Source organism: Lepisosteus platostomus, chromosome 6, assembly GCF_059453375.1.
Source record: "Lepisosteus platostomus isolate fLepPlt1 chromosome 6, fLepPlt1.hap1, whole genome shotgun sequence".
Classification (NCBI taxonomy): domain Eukaryota; kingdom Metazoa; phylum Chordata; class Actinopteri; order Semionotiformes; family Lepisosteidae; genus Lepisosteus; species Lepisosteus platostomus.
The window spans coordinates 45,501,360-45,517,244 of record NC_142616.1 but is presented as its reverse complement, the minus strand read 5'-3'; the positions used below and the strand labels follow the sequence as shown (position 1 = coordinate 45,517,244).

Sequence of the window (15,885 nt, the reverse complement as noted above, 5' to 3'; positions counted from 1 at the left end):
TGAAAGCTGAACTGTTGGGGGGTGAACAGGGGTGCAGCAGATGCCTGGGTTTGTGGGCCCAGTGCTCTCCCCTGCCCTTTGAGAGTGTCTCCCAGCAAGGTGTGCTCTCCTCCGATTTGCAGATCTCTGTTGTTTCAGCTTTGTTCAGGGAGTGCTGCAGCACTGCTGCTCTTCCAGGATGTGAGCCATCCCTTTTCTGCTTTGTATTGTTTGGATCTACAGGGCGAGCGACATTTCAACTGTTAAAAAAAATGGAAGTAATGGAGTCAGTCTTTTAAGATGTAGTGCATTTCTTTTTTTAAGCAAGACTGACATTTCTTCTTGGAGGCGCTGAGACTCCCAGCAGGAATTGTTTTAGACTGAATCAGTAGACCCCCGTGTCCCTGGAGGTGGTCTGACTGAATGCTGGTATTTATTGGGCATCACTTCCCACTTCACTTCTGTGCAGGGAGGAGCCATAAACTGTGTGTAAATTCTGCTGAAATTATTGTTATTGCTAATATTATTATTCCTATTATTGTTATTATTGCTGTTATTTCTTAATTTTAATTATCCTTTCCGGTATGTGACTGGTGCTGGAGTGGCCAGAGAGCCATGCCCCCAACACTGTGCAGCACCCAAGGGGTGGGGTTCCAGCAGGAAGTCTGAAGAGCTGTTCCGAGCCCTCCTGATCCCTTGCCACAGCCCACTGTAGCCCCTTTCCCCTGTTCCTGAGAACATGAGACCATTGAGTTGTGTGCACAATGCAGATCACAAAACATTTCATCACAGAGTGTTGACAGTGTTTGGCTACAAACTTGGTGATTTCAATGCGCTGTGATTATTCTGGCAGCGGAGAGGGTGAGGCTGTGAAATCCTATAATGGAGAGGCCTCCTGACACAGCCAGTCTCACTTCACTGCTTGGCTGTGAAGGTGTTGAGTAGCCAAACAGTTGGGTGAGCTGGTTTCAGATCCCCCCCCCCACCCCCCAATACAGATGCTTTCTCCCCAATCCAGCCTCCACCTTCCACACAGCTGGAACTCCCTGCCTTACTGGCGCCCAGCTGTTGAGAACATCAGTTTCAGAACATCAGCGCTGTTTGATGTTCTGCCCACTCTGATCAACACTTATAGGTATGTAAATAATACAAGAGCTAGCAGCATTTTTTCCTTTTTACAAATTCTAGTGCATTTGAGCTGAAAGAAAGCTTTCTTTTTTTTGTCCATCACTGAAACCTCTTGTTGTCTATTGAATCAGGATTTGAAAGAGAATCAGAAGTATATTGTATTTTAATGCTGTTTTATATGCAGGTATTTAAAAATACAACACAAAAAAGCTGTAAAATAGATTTCTGTGACATCTCTGTTCTAGATTGCTACGAATGTGACTGATTTTAAATGTTTTTACTTGGATCATTTTTCGACACCTGTTAGCTGTTCCTTTGAAGACAGCCTGAAAAGAATTGACTCTGTAAGAATACATTGTTTGTATATGAGCTTCTTTTATGAGGTGTAGAAAAAAATAAAAAACGTTTTAAAAAAATTCTTGAGTTTAATTTTGGTTTTGTAGTGGAAGCACATTGTCATCATGATCATGAACGGGAGTTCTTTCAGTGCTTTCTGCCCACTTCCTTTCCAGGTGTAATAAAAGCTGATGTTGGATGTCAGGATGGCCAGCTGTTGATTGAAAGAACCTGTTGAATGAGGAGCAGCTGCTCTTAATGGAAATCTAAAAAGAGTTCTAATAGAGATTCAGGAGGAAGGTTAAAACCTAATCTCACACTTTTGCTCAACTGTATGTTTCACACCTGGGACTTACCTCAGTCTCTCGTACAAACATTCTGTGTCTCATAACATTGCATGTGTCTTGCATTAGGTGATCTTGAGACCTTCTCCCTTCTTCAGGCTTCACTCAAAGACAGCAGCTCTGCTCCCTAAATACCATTTGTGTGTTTCTTTCGGGTTGCTGATGTCATCAAGCATCCAGATTTATGGCCAGCAGCCATATCACCCTGCAACTCACAACTGCTAAGTGGGTGTGAGCCTGGTCAGTACCTGGATGGGAGACCTCCTGGGAAAACCTATGGTTGCTGCTGGAAGAGGTGTTAGTGAGGCCAGCAGGGGGCGCTCACCCTGCGGTCCATGTGGGTCCTAATGCCCCAGTATAGTGATGGGGACACTATATTGTAAACAGGCGCCATCCTTCGGATGAGACGTAAAACCGAGGTCCTGACTTAAAAATCTCAAGGCGTTTCTCGAAAAGAGTAGGGGTGTAACCCTGGCGTCCTGGCCAAATTTCCCATTGGCCCTTACCAATCATAGCCTCCTAATAATCCCCTTAATTGGCTACATTACTCCCACTAATCCTCCCACTAATAGCTGATGTGTGGTGAGCGTTCTGGCGCACTATGGCTGCCGTCGCATCATCCAGGTGGATGCTGCACATTGGTGGTGGTGGAGGGGAGTCCTTATTACCTGTAAAGCGCTTTGAGTGGAGTGTCCAGAAAAAAAGTATAAGCCATTATTATTATTACCCTGCTGCAGTTTTTCCAACTCCTTCTCTCTTCTTTCCTGTAGAGGCTGATCAGTCCTACACATAGGTTTGGGGTTTGTTGGCCTATTCCTCTTTACAGAACTTTTTCAGTTCATTGATATTTTTGGGATGTCTTGCATGAACAGCTTGCTTCAGTTAATGCCACAGTTTTTCAATTGGGTTAAGGCCAGGACTTTGACTTGGCCATTTCAAAACGCAGCATTTCCTCTTTTTAAGCCATTCTGCTGTAGATGAACTCCTGTGTTTAGGATCATTGTTATGCTGCATGAACCAATTTCTATTAAGATCAGATCACCCTTCACCATGCTTCATGGTTGGGATGAGGTTTTTGTATTGGTATGAAGTGGTGTTTTTTTTCCCCCAAAACATAATGGTGTGTATTTCTGCCAAAATGTTCCACTTTTGTCTAATTTGTCCACATTGTTATAGCAGCAGTGTGGAAATTCCAGGTGGTCACTGGAAAGCTTGACATGGGCAGCAATGTTTTTTTTAAGAGCAGTGAATTCCGCTGTAGTATCCTCCCATGCACCCCAATCTCGTTCAGTGTTTTTCTTATTGAGGACACATGAACACAGACATTAGCCAGTGCAAGAGACATCTACAGAGCCTTAGCTAGGGTAGATTATAGACCTAGGGTTCTTTGTCACCTCCTTGACCATTGTATGGCTCACGCTTGTGGGAGCATAGCAATGGTACTGAATTTCTTCCATTTGTACAGTCTGCATAACTGTGTATTGATGGAGGCCTAAATATTTCTTTAGAAATATTTTTGTAAACCTCTCAACCCTTATGAGCATCTACAATTCTTCTTCTCCTGTCCTCTGAAACCTCTTTTGATCGGGGCATGTTTCACTTCGACAAATCAGTGTTGTGAAGAGCAATAGTGTTGGTAACCAAACTTGTTACTGTTGGCAGGGCAGCTCAAACACACACCTGAATGTCATCTCATTGATTCTAATCGCTGACCCCAATTAACCTAGAGGTTGACATACATTTTCCAGGATAAACAGTGAATGTTTAAACAAAGTGTTTAAACATAGACAAGAAAGACTACCATTGTGTGGTATTTGGGTAATCATTGTGTTTATCTATTATTATGACTTAGATGAAGATCAGATCACACTTTAGGAGCAATTAATTCAGGAATGCAGATGATTCCAAAGGGTTCAAAAACTTTTATAACAACTTTATGTAATTTTTGTCTCTATCCTCTCTCCCATTCTTGTTTCTCTGTCCACCACAGGAGCCTCTGGTTGCTGACACCCACTCTGCCCTGTGGGATCAAGCACAGAGTGCCATAGTTTACACTGGACCTGGGTTTCTTTGTTCAACCCCACACTGTCCCTAATGTTCAGTTCTAGGCAGCTACAGCCATGGGGGTCCCTAAACTATTCACCCTTCCTTCGCTGGCATCCAACTGGTAGCCAGTACCAGCCTTCGACTCCTCCCCCTCCCATTCCTCTAGCTTACATTGCTGATATTCCTCCTTATTGGGGGATTCAGCGTACAATTCTGCTGCCCACAACTCCACATACTTCCACACAGGTACTGTAGCTTCATGGTAACTGGTATTACTTGACAAACTATAACTCACGCATATGGCATGGCTGGAAACCAAGAAAAACAAGAAAATATACTGCACACCAGCACACGTCAGCAAGTGGTACTGTACCTATTCCATATATTCACCAACCTGCGTTCTGGCATCTGCAGCATGCATGGCTCCTACAGGTGCAAGCCTTCTTTTGGGGGTCAGGGCAGCCTCCTCCTTACAGCAAAGCTGCCAAAATACGTAAACACTATTTTTAGTTGTGTGTGTGAACTGACTATAAAAAAGGTGGGTAGCATGTGTAGGCTGCAAAGGAACAAGTAATAGGTTTATTCCATGCTGAAAAGAAGAAAGAAAACATGTTTTGGCCGTGTTGCCTTGGTGAAGGCTGAAGAAGGCTCCATGGACGAAACGTTGTGTTTTCTTTCTTCTCTTTTCAACATGGAATAAACCCATTACTTGTGACTATAGAAAAGTAATGAAGGGCTGTAAGGCTTTCTTGACAGGGAAAAACGAGTGACTTGCTGCCTGGCGCTGAGCTTGCAAGCATCGTCCTGCTGGATCTCAGCAATCTTGATTAAATTCCTAAATCGCTAAGCTACTAGCAGCCAAATGTGCAAGGATGGGAGGAGCTGAATGGCCTCCTTCCTGGAGATTTTCAGTTTCTAATAACACTCATAATTAGCGCAATATTCTGGAACACCTCACAATAACTGGCTATTCAGTCATTTAAAAAACTTTATTGGTTTTAAAACAAAACAACAAAATTAAACAAAATTTAAAAATACAGAAAAGTGGAATTAAGTAGCTGAGAAAAAGCATCTACCCTCGCTGAGCACTAACACAACACAAACTAATGGCTGTTCATAAAAACCTTTTACAAACAAGTGCAATTTCTGTATATTTTTATGCCATCCTGTCTTGTGAAGTAGATTTTTGCTGTTTGGTTTTTATTAATACAAGTGATCAGTGTGTGTGCAGTGCCTTTTTCATACCAGGCTCAGCTCTGGGAGGACCATCCTCAGCTGTGTAAGGGCAGCAGTAGTTTCAAGCCTTGTAGGTGGTGCTGAATGCACGTTCTATTGTTTCAAACATTCTGGAGCCCTTCAGCAATGCCAGCCTTCAGTCAGCTGTTTGTTTCAAGGGGTAAAATACAGATTTGTAGCCATTACTGAAAACTGTGACCAAGGTGCTGTGGTTAGATTCCTGTGAAAATACTGTATGAAAATACTGGGGGTCTTTATAATCTAGCACTCCACAGCATAGGTAAGAGTTATTATCCACACTATCATGTTTTAAAAATATACACTCATGGTTTAACAGGCCCTCACTGGATAAGCGGTTCTAAAAATGGATGGGGGTGGATTATTAAACCTGCCTCTTTGTTGTGATAGCAAGTTCTTCATTTTCTCTGGAGTTTCACATGGCTAATGTGCAGCAGGTCATTACCAGTTCATTGTTATCCAGGGGGTGGGGGAGTAGGCTCGAGCATGGGTTTTTGAAAGTGCACTAAAACATACAAGGTTAAAGATCTATAATTATACTGAAACAAAAAGCCAAAATGAAATCAGGACAGTAGATATGCCATGCATTTTCACACTGGATGAGGTTTTATTAATTATATCAATAAAATGCTTGTCTTTATATGGCAGTGTTTTCCACTCTCCACCTTCCATGTCAGAAGCAAAAGGATAAAAGCTCCGGAAGTTTTCCAAGTCCACACACATCAGGAGGTGACACTGAATCCACCTTCTCCCTCCTGTGGTGGCCTGCATGGCCTGAAGTCAATGATTTGCCAGCCATTAACTCAGAGAAACAGTACTGGTTATTTACAACTGCAAACTTTGCTCATGGTGTCCATTTTCCACTGAAAGAGTCTGTTCTGTAGGTAAGTGAGAGATATTTTTAGGGTTACAGCAACTGAACACCCCAAGACTGTGATGGTCTCTGTGGCACCGCAGGGTGGCATGTGCTGACCCAAGGATCTGAACAGTGAGCTCACAGTCAATAAGAAACCTGCTGCAGGACCCCTCTCAAGTGAGGTGGCTTAGCTGGTGTCTGATGTTTTAGTTGTTGCAGGAGCTCGGGCAGCCATCCTCTTGATATGCCAATTGGATCAGGAGTTGGCCAAGACAGACTCCTCCATGTGCTCTTCCTGCAGCTCTTCTGTGGGATGGCTGCAGAATCCACTGTCAACCTTGACTTCTGAAGGAGAAACAGGGAGGGAGGAAGGGCAGTTAACACACAGCATAAATACATACAGTAAGAGCACCGATCAGTCTTCATGTCTGTCTTACTTACCTGTCTATCTTACTTTTGTATAAAGAGTGGAGCAGGTAGTCTACAGAGATTAATATTGGGAGGCAAAGTGGAATAATACAACATGAAGAGAGCGCAGTTCTAGTACCTGTGCTTGGTGTCTTGTTCTTCAGTTCTGTCTGTCTCAGCAGCCTCACTCCTTCATTCAGCCCCATAGCCTCCAGTGCTTCCACCAGCCCTTCCACTCGACCTCCTCCCAGCTGGCAACACAGAGACCAAAGGTCAGGAGGCAAACATAAAAAAACAACCCTTTCACAGCTGAAAACTGCAACTGGACAAAGGCCTTTCTCCTGCAACAGGTAGATGTGGTCCTGGCAGACCAGTAGGTGGCACTCTTTCCTAAAGAACCAGATGGTATAAACTGTACAGTGCACTATACCCCAGTATAGTGACAGGGGGAGCTATGCTGGTAGGTACCGTCCTAAATGCCTAATTAAAAGAAAGCAGGAAAGGAAGACGTTAACCTTCTTGTTAACATCAGACGTTCTGACTTAAGTTCCAGTTCAGGCTTTCTCAGAACAATCTGTGTAAATCTGCCACTGTGATTTTAATGGCTCTGTAACTCCTCTCCTCTCCAGGCTGAAAAATGGAGCTGTAACACAGAAAGGCCATCCCAGAGAGTTCTTCTGCCTTCTGCCTCCCAGGCTGTGAAGTTGTCTATATTCCTGGCTCTGTGAGTATGGCTCACCTGGTAGCCCTCCAGCAGGCTCCTGCAGGGTGACGGGCACTCCTTGTAAAGGTCGGCCAGCATAAGCATGCCTAATTTCTCTGCCAGCTGTTTCCACTGGACGTCCACTTTTCTGAGGATCCCACACAGCTTGTTGAGTGTCTCCCCATCCATCTTCCCTACAGTGGCAGAGAGCACATGAGTGAGAGAGAGCCCAGGTCAGGGAGTGCTCTCAGGGGCAGAGGGTTTAGTTACCTGGCATCAGCTTCAGAAGCAAAACCCACGTTGGGGTTGACTAATCATTTCTCTTTTTTTATTCCTACTGTATATATTTTAAACTAATACTCAAGGTTCAAATGATGTACAGTACCAGAAGAAATGGTTCAATCTTTAGCAGAAAAGATGGTTTCCTGCTCTCTTCTCTAAGTACACACTCTCTACAGCGCTATAACAGATACTTTATTGATCCTGTGAGGGAAATTGCAGTGCATCAGCAGCTTAACACAGACAACACAGCAACAGTGTAACGAATGATACAATAACAATAATACAATACATAAAATACAAACAATACGAACAGTACAGTGAGAAGTGCACTAAGAAGAGTTACTAACAGTCCAGAACACACAAAGAACAAACCAGAACAGAACAGTACACAGAAAAGTTGTATTGCACAATAGAAATATAAATGTACTGCACAAGTCCCAGGCATATATTGAACGAAAACGGTTGTAAATGGGAAAAAGAAAAAGAACAGATGTAGCAGTTTACTGTTCAGTCCAGAAACAGGTCACTGTCAATGTTGCCTCTGCCCAGACACAAGGTGGATGCATTGTACAGTCTTATGCCAGAAGGCAAGAATGACCTTCTGTAGCGCTCCCTGTCGCACCGTGGATGGACCAGTCTATTGCTGAATGTGCTCTTCATTTCTACAAGCATGTCATAGAGGGGATGGGAGACGTTGTCCATGATGCTATTTTTGGTCACAGCATCCAAGTACACATCGGTGCATAGTTATGGATTGCGCCTTAATATAGACAAGCCTATAGCCTACAGTATGTGCCCAGGCACAGGGGGCAGGACAGATCAGTGGGCTCTGTACTTGTATCAAGAGGGTTGTGAGGCCTGGAGAGCACAGACCTGGACTCTGAGACTCAGAGTCAGGTCACAGTTCCTGTAGTGGGGAATGCAGACCCTGTCTCTCAGGCCTGGAGTCGGGGCGCAGCTCCTGTAGTAGGGAATGCAGACCCTGTCTCTCAGGCCTGGAGTCTGGGTGCAGCAACTGTAGTGAGGAATGCAGACCCTGTCTCTCAGGCCTGGAGTCGGGGCACAGCTCTTGTAGCAGGGAGCACAGACCTGGACTTTGAGGCTCGGAAGTCAGTGGCCTCAGAGGACTTGACTCTAAGAGCAGCAACTCCTACCTTCCTCTTCTGCCTGCGGGCTCAGGGTTGTGTCTTTGCTGGTGCTGGGTCGTGGCTTGCTCTCCAGGACGTCCCGGACCTGCAAGGAGTGACTGATTAATTAACACTCACCCGGCACAAAACAGGGAATTCTTCATACAGCCCTGCTCCCCCCATTAAGCCATTTTAAACTTTGTTAAAATTAAATCAATGCACTTTACAACCAACTACACCCTGCTGGTCTTCAATACTACTAATTAATTTCTTGCAAAGGAATAAGTAATAGGTTAATTCCCAGCTGAAAAGAGAAGAAAGGAATCAAAATGTTTCAGCTGTGGAGCCTTCTTCGGGTGTCTTCTGCCCCCCTAAAAATATTTCCTCTTGTTCTGCCCATGTTTCTTACTCTACAAGACTGAATCACTAAACTCAGACCAGGAATCACTGTCAGTGCTTATTGGTATTGCAAAGCTCTTCAAGCTGTGCTAATCACAACAACTGCAACAAGGTGAAGGAGTGAAAGTGCTTTTGGATAGGAAAACCATGGCATCAGATTTTCCATGATAAAATTTCATAAGCATGCTTGACTTAGGGAATGTCAGTCTGTCAGGACCATCTGCCTGGCAGTTGAGACAGAGTCATGCACTCAGGACAATACCAAGTCTGTCAAGGCAATACCAGGCAGTCAGAACAATGCCAGTCATAGCCATGGCACTGCCTGTTTGAGACTGAGAGGCTGGGTACAGGCTGTGTGGCTCACCCTCTGACACTTGGCCAGATCATAGGGGGTGTGGCCCCGGGCAGGTCTCTTGCGTGGGTTAGGAGTCACTCTGCACGGCTGTGGGCCTGGGGCAACAGTTGTGCCACTGTCTGCTGGAGATAGTCTATTCTCTCCCCTAGGCAGCCTGCTGGTCGTGCTTCTCCCCTCCTCATCATCGTCTTCATCAGAAGAAGAGGAAGAGCTGAAGAAGAGTGGCTCATCATTCTCCACACGCTTTTCAGCACCTGAGGGAAGAGACAGGAGCTTGTAAGTCCTGAGCTGGCATCACAAGGGTAGTACACTCACCTCTAACTCTACTGAACTTCACCATTTTCAAAAATTCTTAAAATTTACAATAAATTGTTTTAATTAGAGTTATGATATACTGTATACATGTTGTATGTATATTCATATTTGTTACTTTCTTACATGCTTTAGTTGATACCTCATTACAACAGGTATTGAATGTCTGCAGCATCACTCTGTAGCCACACAGGTCACCAACCACACAGAAACCCACCCGCAGCGATCAGCATGGAGCAGAGCACTGGGGAGCCCTGACTGGCAGCCAGGTGCAGAGGGGTGTTTCCTCCAAATGTGCTCAGGTTCACTTCCGCCTTCAGCTGGGGAAAGAGAGACACAATGAGACCAAGATACACACTCACAGCCACACATACTGACCAGCTGGGGAGAGAGACACACTCACAGCCACACACACTGACCAGCTGGGGAAAGACACACTCACAGCCACACACACTGACCAACTTGGGAGAAAGACACACTCACAGCCACACACACTAACCAGCTGGGGAGAGAGACACACTCACAACCACACACACTAACCAGCTGGGGAGAGAGACACACTCACAACCACACACACTGATCAGCTGGGGAGAGAGACACTGAACTCAGGATACACATTAACAGCCACTGTACCATTATACATACCTCTGTGACAAGTGTGCAGGCTATTCCCAGCAGGTCTTGCTGTACAGCAAGGTGCAGTGCAGTGCAGCCACTCTTGCGCTCGGCCACATTGACGTTTGCTCCTGCCTCAACCAGCATCCGCAGACAGCGGTCTCCCCCCCGCCTCACAGCTAGGTGAACTGGGTACAGGCCTGACAGAATGACACAGTCAGACAGATGCAAATCTGACATACAGACACCTTGCCGCTGCCTGTGTCCCAGTTCTGATATTCAATCCTTAAATTTCAAGCAGAGGAGGGAGTCCAAGCTTGCCCGGGAGCACCTAGAATGTGTTGTACAGATCACTGGTCCCTGTGTGTTGTACAGATTGCTGGTCCCTCAGTGCTTTACAGATTGCTGGTCCCTGACTGTTGTACAGATTGCTGGTCCCTGTCTGCTGTACAGATTGCTGGTCCCTGTGTGTTGTAAAGATTGCTGGTCCCTGTGTGTTGTACAGATTGCTGGTCCCTCAGTACTGCACAGATTGCTGGTCCCTGAGTGTTGTACAGATTGCTGGTCCCTGAGTGTTGTACAGATTGCTCGTCCCTGTGTGTTAAACAGATTGTTGACCCCTGTGTGTTGTACAGATTGCTGGTCCCTCAGTGCTGTACAGATTGCTGGTCCCTGTGTGTTGTACAGATTGCTGGTCCCTCAGTGCTGTACAGATTGCTGGTCCCTGTGTGCTGTACAGATTGCTGGTCCCTGACTGTTGTACAGATTGCTGGTCCCTGACTGTTGTACAGATTGCTGACCACTGTGTGTTGTACAGATTGCTGGTCCCTCAGTGTTGTATAGATTGCTCGTCCCTGTGTGTTGTACAGATTGCTGGTCCCTGAGTGTTGTACAGATTGCTCGTCCCTGTGTGTTGTACAGATTGCTGGTCCCTCAGTACTGCACAGATTGCTGGTCCCTGAGTGTTGTACAGATTGCTGGTCCCTGAGTGTTGTACAGATTGCTCGTCCCTGTGTGTTAAACAGATTGTTGACCCCTGTGTGTTGTACAGATTGCTGGTCCCTCAGTGCTGTACAGATTGCTGGTCCCTGTGTGTTGTACAGATTGCTGGTCCCTCAGTGTTGTACAGATTGCTGGTCCCTGTGTGTTGTACAGATTGCTTATCCCTCAGTGCTGTACAGATTGCTGGTCCCTGTGTGTTGAACAGATTGCTGGTCCCTGTGTGCTGTACAGATTGCTGGTCCCTGACTGTTGTACAGATTGCTGACCACTGTGTGTTGTACAGATTGCTGGTCCCTCAGTGTTGTATAGATTGCTCATCCCTGTGTGTTGTACAGATTGCTGGTCCCTGACTGTTGTACAGATTGCTGACCACTGTGTGTTGTACAGATTGCTGGTCCCTGAGTGCTGTACAGATTGCTGGTCCCTGAGTGTTGTACAGATCACAGGAACAGGAATCTGTACATGGCTCACTGACCAGTGACTCTGTACAGATTCCTGTTCCCTGAGTGATGTGCCTGTAGAGAGTTACAGGCACTGCAGCTTCTTACTTACCACTGTAATCAGAGGTGTTGAGCAGGTTAGCATGGCGTTCCCCCAGGTGTCCCAGCAAGATGCGCAGCATGGTCTCATCACCCATAGGTGCAGCCAGGTGCAAAACAGACTTTCCATAGCGGTCCAAGTGGGAGAGGTCAGCCCCGGCCTTCAGCAGGAAGTCCACGACCTTGTGCTGCTTGGTAATCACCGCCAGGTGCAGGGGAGTCTGGAGAAAAATATATTAAAAAAATCCCATCAAGTCAAGATTGTGGTTTCACAATTAATAAATAATTTCAATTTTAGTAAAGGACAGATATTCCAAACCAGTAATTAAATACTTGCTTTCAGAAAATCCACAGACTTCTCCTGTGACGTGCTAGCTTGTCTTTCAGCAGTACAAAAAACTGTATTATTTTTACTCTCATTTCTTGATCTGGCTGATCTTGTGTATCCAAGATGACGTTCAGTTAATAATGCAATAAGGGTTTATTATGTTATACAGTGCACTCCAAAGGTATTGGGTCAAAAACCTAAAATTGGCATTTCACTTTTGTTTACACAAGTAATTGAAATTCACATAAAACAAATTATTCTGACTCAGAGTTCAAAAGGTCACCTTTTATTTTTAGGGTATGTTTTGCAAATACACTCAATCATTTTTCAACCAAGCGTATGTTGTGTTCAGTCCCCCAAAATTTAGGTGACCACACTTAACTTCAAGCAAATTAAAGTGAAAAGGTAAGTATTTTGTTGCAAATCCCTTGCTTGCAATAACTACCTCAAGCTTCCGTCCAATTGACATGACCGGACTCTTTTTTTCTTCACCTGAGATAGTTTGCCTGGCTTTAACTGCAGCCTCTTTAAGTTGTTGCTTGCTGGTCGGGTTTTCTACCTTCAGTCACAAATGAATTACATGCTCATTTGGATTCAGATGACTTGGCCAGTTCCAGTTTTTCTGTCTGATGAACTCCTGTGTTAAGTGTGGAGTATGTTTCGGGTCATTGTCCTTCCGCATAATGAACTTCAGCCCAAAAAGTCTAGTGCCATTTTTCTTACATTTGTGGACAAGATCTACTGTATTTGTTTATCTCTGAACTCATCCTAGTGCTGCCATCTTCAGTTACGTCATCAATAAAGACCACTGATCCTGTTCCAGAAGCAGCCATACATGCCCAAGTCATCTATGGCTCTTCTTCCACCATGCTTTACTGGAGAGTAGTTACACATATGGTCATTGGCTGTTCCTGTTTTTCTCCACACTTTAGCCTTTCCATCACTTTGATAGATGTTTATTTTGGTTTCACCTGTCCATAAACCTTATTCCAGAACTCCTGTTGCTCATCTCAGTATTTTTCTGCAAGTTCGAAAACAATTCTATTCTTGCTGCTGATGAGGGGCTCACCTTGCAGTACAACTTCAGATTTTTTCTTGGCGAAGTCTTCTGCAGATTGTGGTACTCAAGAATTTGAATCCCCACAATCTGGAGATTATTAATGATTTCACTAACTGTAATTTGGGGGTTTTTCTTTACACTTATTTTTCTGTTACTTACTGCATTTTTTTGGATGCCCTGTTCTCTGCCTGTTCTTGACTGCTCCTGTTGTTTCCTCTTTCTTAAGAACATTCCAGATTGTTGATTTTGCAATGCCAAGAGTCTTAATTTTGCTGATGGTCATTTTCTTTCTTCACATTTTTAAAATGGTCTTCTTTTCTGTCACAGTGAGTTCTCTGGTCTTCATTTTGATTTTTGCTGACTAATTCAAGTGAAAGACTTGAGAAGCAGTTTCAAAAGACACCAACCATCCCTAGACCTTCATGGCTCTTTTATGTGTGTGAAATGTATGCAACGTGTAACACCTGGAAAATTAGAAACACCTATAAACCTGTTTTTCCCCAATATATATGATCCAAATTTCATGAGCATATGGCTATAATGGGCTAATTTGAGCTCTTGTCCCAAGAAATTTGGAGGGCACTGTATAATATAATAATTCTTTATATTATAGAAAATTACAAAGTCTACAGGAAGAAGATGAGTGTAACACAATATATCATATAATTCACCTGACATCTACCATATATTGCAAAATAATTAGGACATTAGCTTATTTCACAAGAAAGCAATGAGCTCCAGTTCATTTATTACTATGACGATCTATGCAGCTCTTTTGTCACCATGGTGATATGCTGTACAATACCTCACTGATCACCATGGTGACAAGCAGTAGATTGATGGGCACTGTGTTGATGCGCTGCAATTCATGTCTAACCACAGCAATGAGAACCAGTTATTATGTAGCCCTACCTGTAGCAGGTGGTTGCAGATGTTGAGGATCTTCTGCTCAGGGATACTGATGATAACCTGGACCAGCTGTTCTACCACAGCGGACTGTTGGTGGATGATGGCCAGGTGTAGGGGTCTGGGAGAGAGAGTAGACTTGGTTAGTTATGGCAGGGATGCATACTAACACACTTCACACAGTACTTTATTAAATACTAACTACTGCCAAAGAAAAGCAAAGGGAGAGTCTACCAAAGAATCCTACACTATTCAGGTGGGGCTGCACATTGATGGTGGTGGAGGGGAGTCCCCATTACCTGTAAAGCGCTTTGAGTGGAGTGTCCAGAAAAGCGCCATATAAATGTAAGGAATTGTTATTATTATTGTAGCATTGCTATTGTTGCTCAACAGTCTAATACAGAAATAGTGTGCATGGTCCTGACCAAAGCTCATTATTCTGCACAGCAATGCAATTTTGTGCCCTCGGCTGAATCTCAAGTCTGACTGAAAGTACTCACGTGTCTCCATTCTCGTCCTGCACTGCACATAGCTGTCTCTGCACTGCCAGCAGCATGCGCACATCCCCTGTGCTGGAGTAGTCGAGCAAGGCCCCTGCTGTTCGCCTGGCCATCTGTGTGGCTCTGGACTGAAGCAGGGCAGCTGTACAGGACAGTGGGAGACAAGCCATCAGAGCCCATAAACACACAAGTAATGCTATTCAATACTACTAAGGCTTTTCTTCCTGAAGGACCCAGGGAGCATCACAGATTGTAGGGGACTAACTTCCTCCCCCACAAAGGCACTATTCCCCTTGGCCGAACAAGAACACCTTCTGCACCAGTAGCTCAGGAACACAGCAGAAAAAGAGGGAAGAGTGGGGACTTACTGAGCCAAATGAACTGTTGGAGGAAATCCTACCAAGAAGCCTGTAGTGGAGTTGTAGCTAACACTATGGCTTACACTATGGCCAGCCCCCTTTTTTTCAGTGTTTGGAAAAGAAATGATAGGTGCTGGGGATAATATACGGGACTGGTTTATCTGTGATGAGATGGCTTTCACCCTAAGGACCATAGCTCATCATCTGACAACTCAAAACACCACCAGCCAGCCAGTACTGACTCACCACTTCACACACAACACCCCACCTTATTCTGTCACAATCTGGCAATCTGATCAGGAGGTCTTGTAGTGCATGCTTCTCTACCAAGACATGTCTAAGTGAGATTTAGAGAGACTTCATAATTAACAACGAGAACGATAAAGCTCTTTAACTGATCACTATTCTGATGGCCTGCAAGCATCTTACCAAGCTGTAGGAGCTGTTGCTGTAAGGAGGGGCCCCCATGTGGTGCCCCATTTTGCTGGTTTCCACTGTTATCTTGGGGTTGTGCTAAACCGGCCATCTGAGAGCCCCCCTGGAACCCCCCAAATTGGCCAAGGAAGCTTCCATCCATAGCCTGAGGGAAAGGGAAATAGGAGTCTCCTGGAGAAATGAGGAAACAGGTACCACACATTAGCTTTACTGCCCTAACAGCAGCTCATTAAGGGTAAGAAGGAAGGGTACTGTACAAAGAGTAACTTAAGTCTAATAATCTAAAATACAGCCAGATGCATTCCTCAGAGAGGTGGATTTGAACACGATATGATAGGTACTTGAGATGATACACACTGCAATCTGTGTATCATCTCACCTACAAGAGACTGCAATCTCTTAACACTGGCTGTGTCACAGAACTGCAATATTATGGTTGGAAGATTTTGATAGTGTATTCCCAAGGATTCCTTATGCCCCAAGACCATCTGACTTCTTACTGCCCAGTCTGAATTCACACACCCCAGTCTGACTCTGTACAGCCTAGGATCACTTCACAAAGTCCAATCTGACTATTTACAGCCCAGTCTGACTACTTACAGCTCAGTCTTA

The 15,885-nt window shown here is 44.7% G+C and overlaps 1 protein-coding gene and 1 long non-coding RNA gene across 6 annotated transcripts in view; both read right to left on the bottom strand.

Annotated features, from left to right (window-relative positions):
- Positions 1 to 3,689: 3,689 nt before the first annotated feature.
- On the bottom strand, positions 3,690 to 4,513 carry LOC148661803 (uncharacterized). The gene is made up of 2 exons (XR_015939604.1): positions 4,228 to 4,513; positions 3,690 to 3,807 (listed from the first exon to the last, which is right to left on the bottom strand). It is a non-coding gene; the product is annotated as an uncharacterized LOC148661803 (long non-coding RNA).
- Positions 4,514 to 4,803: 290 nt separating this feature from the next.
- nfkb2 (nuclear factor of kappa light polypeptide gene enhancer in B-cells 2 (p49/p100)) overlaps positions 4,804 to 15,885 on the bottom strand; it is a 31,678-nt gene continuing 20,596 nt past the window's right edge. For all 5 annotated transcript variants that reach the window (XM_088636108.1, XM_088636106.1, XM_088636107.1 and 2 more), the window contains 11 exons: positions 15,268 to 15,444; positions 14,480 to 14,621; positions 13,986 to 14,100; positions 11,699 to 11,906; positions 10,175 to 10,344; positions 9,747 to 9,849; positions 9,227 to 9,471; positions 8,491 to 8,569; positions 7,091 to 7,248; positions 6,491 to 6,602; positions 4,804 to 6,288 (listed from right to left, as the gene is read on the bottom strand). In XM_088636108.1, coding sequence (XP_088492234.1) covers positions 6,200 to 6,288; positions 6,491 to 6,602; positions 7,091 to 7,248; positions 8,491 to 8,569; positions 9,227 to 9,471; positions 9,747 to 9,849; positions 10,175 to 10,344; positions 11,699 to 11,906; positions 13,986 to 14,100; positions 14,480 to 14,621; positions 15,268 to 15,444 — 1,598 coding nt within the window. In that variant the 3' untranslated portion in view covers positions 4,804 to 6,199. The remainder of the gene's footprint in view (positions 6,289 to 6,490; positions 6,603 to 7,090; positions 7,249 to 8,490; positions 8,570 to 9,226; positions 9,472 to 9,746; positions 9,850 to 10,174; positions 10,345 to 11,698; positions 11,907 to 13,985; positions 14,101 to 14,479; positions 14,622 to 15,267; positions 15,445 to 15,885) is intronic.